Source organism: Pelophylax lessonae, assembly GCF_965119305.1.
Source record: "Pelophylax lessonae genome assembly, chromosome: 1".
NCBI classification, from domain to species: Eukaryota; Metazoa; Chordata; class Amphibia; order Anura; family Ranidae; genus Pelophylax; species Pelophylax lessonae.
The window spans coordinates 199,349,966-199,359,479 of NC_138768.1; the positions used below are offsets into that span (position 1 = coordinate 199,349,966).

General features: G+C 37.3%; 1 protein-coding gene across 5 annotated transcripts in view; it reads right to left on the minus strand.

The window, feature by feature from the left end:
• Positions 1-8,647, minus strand: part of ZNF608 (zinc finger protein 608) — a gene marked incomplete at its 3' end in the record, with an annotated part of 107,472 nt that extends 98,825 nt beyond the window's left edge. For 2 of the 5 annotated variants that reach the window (XM_082243115.1, XM_082243116.1), the window contains exons 1-2: positions 7,999-8,647; positions 6,409-7,510 (exon numbers count right to left, since the gene is read on the minus strand). In XM_082243115.1, coding sequence (XP_082099241.1) covers positions 6,409-7,275 — 867 coding nt within the window. In that variant the 5' untranslated portion in view covers positions 7,276-7,510; positions 7,999-8,647. The remainder of the gene's footprint in view (positions 1-6,408; positions 7,511-7,998) is intronic. The other 3 variants (XM_082243117.1, XM_082243113.1, XM_082243114.1) reach the window with 2 other exon arrangements.
• Positions 8,648-9,514: the final 867 nt, after the last annotated feature.

Sequence of the window (9,514 nt, forward strand, 5' to 3'; positions counted from 1 at the left end):
CATAATAAAAGCCTTGTGTGGCTTAGAATGTAGTGGTGAAAATGAAAAGCAGATGTAGTGTTTGTAGTAGAATAACATTTACCATCTCTGTATGCAGTTAACATATACACACAGCCAAGACATTTAAGAACAATTGTAGCACAAATCAGGACAACGTTGGACCCATTCCAGTAGGCTAGTAAATTTGGAAGAAAGAAGCTCAGAACAAGTTCGCTTTAAACTTGCCTATGTCACTGAACATTACTCTCACTGGTGGTAAAGTAGGGAAACATGAGGACAGACATTCAGTAATACATTTGTTGTAACTAAATCTGCACCTATTTTTCATTTTGGGCTCCCTTCTCCCATGCCAGCAGTCTATGCTATAATCTTCTTCTCAGAGGATTTGAATCCACATACTGTATGTCTATGGGATCGTTTCTGACACCTGAAAGAGCTGTGTAGGTTTCAGCATCTAAACATTGCCTAAACCAAGATTTATGGATGTACAGGCCCTTAACCATATACAACAAATGTAAAGGGTAATTAAATCTAAGGGCTCTTATATGTGTCTAAACAGGTCCCAAATCCAGTTACTATGTGATGCACATGTGAGGCAAAAGTGAACAAAAACTCAGCAAAATCCTCCTTTATTTGTAACCTCCACCCACCACCCCTCCCCCATGCTACCCCTTCAAGACACTGCAGCTCACAGTGGAAGGGTTTCATTAACAAAGGTAGTGCTGTAAATTCTGAAAGCAGTTGGCAGAACTAGGTGCAGGACTAGGTGTGGCAAAGGACTGAAAGACAAAGACAAGATACAGGCTTGTGAATCATCTTCGAAATTCCTTATAGCCATGCCCCTGCAACAATATGTGTATTTATAATAATTAGGACCTGAAGCACACATTTTTAATAACTGGGAAACCATAGTTCTACTTTACTGTGCATAGGCAATAGACTGGGTATTCCTTTACTAAAAAAAAATAATGTAAAAATAAGTAATGAAGCTAAATGGCAACAACTTAAGCTGTTAGTATGTCTTCCTGTCACACTGTGGAGAAAACCACAAAAGACATGCTTGTAAGCACTCACAAAGTGTAAGTGATCTATAAATGAGAATTTTTTTATTCTAGAAGAAGGCTATCTTCTCATTGATTCAAGTTATCCCCAGTTAAATAGTCTATTTTTTTCACATAGCATTTCTAATACTACAACCAATGTTTTTTTTACAATTTTATGAAAGAGTTTTTCCTTGTACAAAATATTAATAGTAATAATAATAAAAATAATAATAATATCAGCTGCACTAGTGATTCAAGAAAGTAAAACTGTATGATTTTGTTTTTCACAGCTTTTATCAAACAGCCAAATGCCAACAGTTTCTGTGTAATTATTGTACGCTATCAGGACAACTCAGCTTCTGTTGGCCTTATTGGTAGACACCCATATTTAGCAGTGCTTTAACTGGTAAATCACTTATGTAGATTTAAGAACTAGCTGCTGTGAAGCTTCAACAGATTTTGTATTTCAATTATACCCAGTGACCTCTCTGACCCACTGCTTTAGTCTGAATAAACTGCACCTTACGTTCAAAGAATTGAAAAGACACACTATAATCAAGACCATCAATTCAGTAAACTGAACTTAGACTTTCTACAAAGCAAAAGGCAGTTTGCTGGCCTCCATATATAATCCAATAAAATAATAGACTTCGAAATTAAAAATAAAAAGCAAAAATATGCAGTTAAGTCTTTCTTTATCTTGAGTGATAAAGTGTTGGAAGCCAGTAAATTCACAATGACTGTTCAAGATATAATGTTACCTACTGAACTTTGTAACCTAGCTCTTGAGAAACTTTGCTTTGATCAATCGGATATACAAAATCACAGGGTCCAAAGTTAAGCCTTATTGTTAAATCCTTGGGCATTACAAATTCAGGAACACACACCAAACAGGTATCAAAGGGAAAATGAAGTGAAACATTTCCTGGGGTGTACAAAGAGACCATAAACTCCAACAATTTGTTACTTAATCCTTCCAAAATCATTGTATCATATTCAGAAATAAAACTGACCACCTTGGGAAAAAGGAGTTTTTTTTCTAGGTATTTCTTTCATTATTAAAGTAAAGACAGGATAAGCCTATGCGCTGACCATCAACCAGATATAATAAATGGATAAAAGAAATATATAAAAATTATAGAGTAAAAATATTGAAAAATAGGGCCCAGGGATAGGCAGCCAATTCCTAGGGATCTTTCATTATTAACACTTTACACTAAAAACACATATATTTGAACTATATGTGCTAATTCTAAAGGCTGCACATAAAGCAAAGCACAGTAGCCCCCCCCAAACAAATATATATACATGTTACTCATCTGCAACAAAATAAATCGAATTGATCACTATAAGCACAACTTTATCTCTCTTTGCATTTCTTAACTGGTGCCAGGGGGAATTTGTCAACCAGAGACAGAGAGTACATTTGCATCATTCACTAAAAATGCAAAAATCTAAGTATTTTAAATTATTTTTCCTAGATTTGCTACCACATCACCAAAACATAAGGCTAAATTCACTAAGATATAGTACATGTGTTATTTGCCATTATATCAGTTTTTTTCAGTAATGTGACTGCTTTTCTTAGCTCTCATTGGCTGTTACTGTTTAAAATAAAAGTGATGGCAAGTAACATGTTCTACAGCAAATTGAGTCCATGTTGTAAAGATTTCTAAATAGTTATGAAACATTTATGAATGCCCAAAAAGCTAATTTTTGTCAGAAACATAACTTCAATAACCAGTAATAGAAAAAAAAATGTTTTTTGTGGTCCACTTTTATCAATCTTCACTTACCTAGTTTGCAGGCTGCCAAATTGTGGAAAGAACTAAATTAACTAACATTTACTTAGTTTTACTCATCAATTGGAATGAATGGAGAAAAAACAACCAATTTCGTTGTATTTACCCAAGGTCCTCTTTTGTAGGTTTCATCCTAGGATCTCTAATGTTTAACATAAGGGGCAATCTAACTGTGTAAAAGCATAAGTAAGGCTTGATTCCCAAAGTGTTACCAGAAAGAGAAGTATCTTTGTTTTAGCCATGTGATGGCAATGTTCAAATCTCATTGGAACCAACTGAAACTAACTGTCACTTAATAGGAATAATTAATTTGTATGTTAGCTTGAATTGATCCTAATTTTTTTTATATCATGAAGAAGTAAATTGGAGCTTCGTCCTACATCAAATGACTTTCTGACATAATAGACAAAATGTATTTTATTACAAGGCACTATGCATACATCCTAATAAATATTTAGTAAACTCTATAGTATATTTAGCAGCCCCCTATCATAGAATTCCAATTTAGAGTTTTAAAGCACACTTGTCATAAAGGAAATATGGATGCCATCTTTGCTAACCTGCTTCTGAAAATGCAAATGGCTGCCAAATACTCAGAGTCACTAAATATTATCAGAGTTTCTGACCCAAAACAATTATGCAGACTAGAAAAGTCTGGAATTCATACCTTTATACTTGTTTTAGTGATTCAAAGTATTCAAATTAAATGGTCAGAATGAGGGCCAGGCAGTTAGCATTTACAGCACAGAAGATGAGCAGTGGAAGCCTGCATGTTTCTCAAATTGGTTTAAGCTAAGCAGAAGAATAAACAATGCTGGTATGAATATGCAAATTTATTCTTTGTGTCAAGGTTAGCCTTTATCTCTAACCACTTCCCCTGGAATCTTAGATAGGTAGAGAAACCTGACACATGACTGTCACAGAAAATGCAAAAGTCTCTGATTTACGGGATGACACCTTGACTTCACCTTCTCCATATTGTGTGGGAGGCAAGATGGCGGAACCCAAAGGGGTCTCTGGAACATACTGGAGGAGGGTTTTTGACCACTAAGAAAAATGATACAAGGCTGTCACAGAAAATGTAAAAGACTCTGATGTATGTGGTGACACCCTGACTTCACTTTCTCCATACAGTGTGAGAGGCAAGACAGCAGAACCCAATAAGGGAAATAACTGGGGCAGGGTTTGTGGTCACCAAGAGAAGTGACACATAAAATGTAAAAATCTCTGAATTACTGGAAGACGCCCTGACTTTACCTGCTCCATACTGTTCGAGAGGCAAGATAGAAGCACCCATTGGGGAAATGGGTGGGATCTTTTGGTCATTAATTATGCACTGGTTTGTTGTTTATAAGCTGAATAATTCATATGGCAGCGGTGTCTATTATCAATAACAAAAGGAAAGGTTTTCTTTAAGAAAACACAACATGTATCAGAATAAATCTGGAAATAATACTTGTATTTTTTGTACTTGTATTATTTAGGATAAACAGAATGTTCTAGCCCTCAACGGACTCTCTTTTATAGCAAGTGTTATATGTTTTTGTATTTTAAAGGACACAATCTACTAATGATCATTACCATGTTTTGTGACTTTCTTAAAATAAAAAGCAAACACAGCAGAAAAAGGTTTCTATTTTCTTCTCTAGTCTAGATAGTGCTTCCCATTATCCCTGGTTACTCAGTTCCTAATGATTCTGAAGAGTCAAACAGCCAAGATAAGTTATCACAAGAATCTGGCTGGTTTAAAAGGAAATATTTGCTTGAGGCAAGGAAGGGAAAAAAAGAAAAAACACACACATTCTGATGTGAAGCACAACTTCACCCTTACAAGGCCATAGAAAGCTATAGCAACTGCTTTGTAATTGAATTCACTGTGGAGTTAATAACTGCAACCATAAAAACACAACAATGCCTAAAAATATACTTCTCACACACATTTTTCTCTGAAGAAGTATTGTGAAAAGAATTATTAAGAGAAGCAGGGGAAACCACAGCATGCTAATCTTTGTTGCCATGACAGCAGCCTTTCAGATACTGAAATGTACAGATTTCCAGCTAAACAAAATTGTAGATTGTGAACATTTGGCTGGAAGATTAAAAGGCTAAAGGGGATATAAAAGGGCAGTACCTCCCACATTCCAGGAAGCCACTAAATCCAATCGAAAAGACCTGACTCCTTAACCAGTGCTATTATAATCACTGGATTAGGGCAATTTATCTGGACTGTTAAGGCTGATTAAGAAACTGCGCATTAGAGATTATTGACAGACAGAATACCTATGGTAAAAGAGCTAACATATAAACAAAAGGGCGACAAATGTATTCAGAGCAGAGGGTGCCTCTGTAAAATGTGATTATTTTCCCGAATCTTCCCAGAAACCCTAATAGTATGACACACTCAACCGTGTGCTATTTTTCTGTTAATACATCAAGTGGGGACATGACATAATTATAGTGAGTCATTTCCAAAGCTGCAATCGAAGGTAAAGAGCTTCTTATTAACAAAAAAAAAAAAAAACTGCTGCCAATATAAAAGAGATACACGATGAACATAAAAAAAAAGGCAATGCTGCTTTTATTTAAAATATGTTGAATGATTTTGGATGAAGCAAGATTTTTTTTTTGTAAATGTTAAACAGTGAATCAAATGATGAACACAGAATACATAATCACCACAGTACTTCAATTCGTGAAAGAAGAAAAAAAAAAAAAAAGGAAAAAAAAACACACAGGGTTCACAGCCTGTAGAATGCATTTGACCCTTAATTATCAATCAACAAAAGCACTAGTTCCCCAGAGAAACCTTACGCCCTCTGGATAACTGCTAGTAAATAACCTGCCTCAATGAGCAGCAAGAATAGCCATTCTCCATAACCAGTCCTAACATTTGATTTGCTCATGTGCTTTCAGGCTACTTAGCATTCACACAGTTCAAGACAGACTGGTTGAAATCAAAGGAGTGCCTCAAACAGTGCTGTCTTGCATTTCTTGAAATAGCTCTCTAGTTACATCGTTAGAGGAAAAAAAAAAAGACATTTTTTCACAGTGCAATACTATCTAGTACAGCTCTGCCAATGCAAGAGGATACATGAGACACCTCCCCCACCCCATAGGCAAACAGAGCAGATTATTGTAACCATGTCATCTCTCACTGGTTGTTTATACTCTAGCCTGTTGTGCAAATAGAGCTGGCTGCTACAGGCAATAAGGATTATGGGGGGAGGGGTAGCATAGTAGCTACTTTAACACCAGATAAACATAGGGAAACAAAACAAAGCCGAAGAAATGAACTGCCTTGAAAAATAATGCAAATAAGCCAGATATCATTTGAAAAGACAAGAAAAGGACACAACCTACTGAGTGGTTAACAATAAAGACAATAACATCTTCTAAAAATAAATAGGAGGTCATTGACAAAACAAAAATATTTGCTATGGGCATGCCAGCATTTTCCCAACCTCAACATGTGCCTTGCCCTTACATGCCAGTGTGGAAAAAAGTTGAACAAAGTGATTTTTCTAAGGATCGTTATGACAAGTTAAAATATAAAAGTTTCTTACCTTTTCTGTTTTTAACTTTTTGTTTCGCCTGTGACTTTCTTCATCGTCAACTTCCTTTTTTGCCAATGCAGAGGTCCCCATAATCCCTGAATCAACTGAATTCTTGACCAACTCCCCTTGAAGGCTACTGCCACAGTGGAAAGGACTACCATTTCCTGGGGTCTTGCCACTTCCAAATCCATACAAATGCACAACTGCTTGGGTATTTACTCCACTGTTAGCATGCCCAAGGTCATACAATTTATTAGTGCTGTCCTTTCTAGACTTTCCAGAATCCTTATCCCTTTTGGAGCCTCTAGTGCTTTGGCTTTTTCCTCCAGTCCTTTCCTCTTTAATATTTTTCCCACAAGTAGTAGTAGCTGCAAGGCCAACTCCATTGGTGTTGGGGCCCAGTGCAGTACTCATGCCAACTGTCGATGCCACTTCCCCAAGGCTCCCTGCTTCCTGCTGCCGTTTACCAGTGCTGCTACTAATTTCAGGAATCCCATATAAAGATGCAGAAGGCAATGACTTATTAACATCCTTAGAAGCTTTACTCCTTTTCACTTTTGATTTGCTTGTCTCTTTGTGGCTGCTCCCTTGGGGCCCCGAGGGCTGCTGCACAGAGGCAAATTTGAGACTGTCAACCAATGTAGAGGAGGTAGAATTAACTGGTCCACTAGGTGCCAAGCAATGTCCACTGTCCTTGGATGCACAGCCACTGCCTGTTGAGTTGCTCATCTCAAATTTCTGTCTGTCCTTCTCCAAATCAGCATCCAGATCGATAATCAAATTTCCCACACCAATTTCCCAATCATCCCCACTGTCATAGGCATCAACTGCAGTCGGATCCACACCTTTCCCTATAGTAGAAGTGCTCACTGACATCCTGAAGATGATATTGAAGGTATTACATTCCCATAAACTTGTTTCCAAAGAAAAGTTGACATTCGTCGATTTCCATGGAGCTGTGTCACAGTTTTCACGATGTTAAAAAAAAATAAAATAAAAGTTGAAAAAAAAAATAAATAAATCCAATTTATTCCACCGAAATAATGGGTCTTTTGTCCTAAGTACTACACTAACTGTCCAAATGTGACTTTCTGCAGTTGGATTACACCTCCTGTTGGGGGGAGGGGAAAGAATCTGGGTTATACATTCACATAAACAAGATATAATGAAGACATTGACATGTGTTTTACAGGACCTTGGATGTAGATTCATAACAGAACAATATTTTCACTTGCAATGAGGTAATAAATAATAAAACATATCCAAATCATAACATGATGTAACAGGACCTTGCAGCAAAATGTATCAACTAAATTGCTTAAATGCCTGAGAACAGTCATGAGAAAGAGAGAGAGAGAAAAAAAAACAAATTGCAGCAGGATCAGGCAGCAGAGAATTGCTAAGTGTGTTAAATATAGTATTACTGACTGCACAGGAAACTGATTAAGACATACACTTTAAGTGATCTGCACCAAGGTGGCCTCGGTGACCGCAAACAAGGCAGCTTTTTACAAAGATGAGTTAAAGGGATTTTTTTTACAGGGACAAATAATATGCAAGCATCAGAGGGATTACAACAAACAGAGGCAAATGACTTACCTTATTACTCCTGTTTTGTCATTTTTTCCCCCTTAATAAGGCCACCAGGATAGAATCCGACAAAGCATACAATCAGTACAAGCTGCCCTCATTTTATTTAAACACCACTGATGAGCCGGAAGACAGCAAGTCATGTATCCCAACCAGGGGGCAATCATGTAATTCACAAGATCCCTTCTCAAGAAAAACATCAGTTTTTTTTTTCTTTTTTCCCTTCTATATTCCTCTTTTGCCAGTCTTCTCTCCTTTTCAGTTTTAACATATGGAATGTAAAGTGAAGACAAAAACACTAGCAGAAATGGTCTCAAAAATTTCAACCATAAAAAAAAATAAAAATGAATGACATGCTAAAAAAAAAAAAAAAAGAATTGCATGGGATGAAAAAAAAAAAAAGTTGTGGGTTTTATTTCCTTGCCACCACTTCAATCACGTCTTTCCTTTAAACAGAGATTTCACAGCCATCCTGATCAGTTAAGTAATGATCCCTATGAACAAACCTACAGGCGTCCGCTTGTAACAAGACAGAATGTGCTAACATCGGGATAAATTAGTGAAAGGGAGAGAGAGGGGGTGAAGAAAGAGAGAGAGAGAGAGACAGAGAGAGAGAGAGAGAGAGAGAGAGAAAAAAAACTGAAACTCTGGTCTGGATTCAGCTCCCTGCTTACTCAGGAAGTGGCATTTCCCACACCCTCCCCCAACCACCAGTTTTCCTGACAAATCTGCTTTCTTGAACAACACATGAAGAGCAAAGTAGGAGGGGGGGGTGCTGCCTGGAACAGTGATGGATCTGAGATCTGATAAACCTATTATCAAAACATTTTTAAGTGTGATGTTCAGTCTTCAGAGGGAGGTGAACCTTATCCTCTGTGCACTATAATTTGTTTGTGCTGCTTCAGCAAGTCATGGTGGGATTTAACTGTTTCTTTTTCAAACTGCAGAACCGGCTCACAGATCAGTACTTAAAAAAAAAATTTATAATTATAATAATAAATATATTTTGATCTCAGTCGACCCTACTTCATTTCATTCTCCCTTTTTCTCTTTATCTGTGCCAGTGAAAATGATCTCTGTGCATGCTCAGTATTTTTAATTAGCTGACATTCTCGCTTAAAAAGCTGTAATGAATTGCTGATGGATTGGAAGCCTAGAGTGGTTTGTTAGAAATGGAAGAGGAGAGGGCAGTGGGGGGTGGGGGATGGGCAGCTAGCAACAAGCAGCCAGCTGAAAGCTACAGCAGCTATTTTGTTGCGGCTCAAGCTTTTACATCACGTGAGGATCAAGGGCTCAACTGCTTGTCGTGACGTGAAAACACAAAGTGGGTGACAGGCAATATCAGGAAAATGCTCATCCCTCTCTCTCTAACACAAGCCTCTTTAGGTTGTGCTGCTCTCCCTTCCTCCCCTGCCATAACTATTACTCATGAATGTGAAACAGTTCTCTCTGCAGCTGTACATCTGTGTCTCAGGGAGAAAAAAAAAATGTGGCAACGTGCTATGCATGCATACGAGGTGTGTGT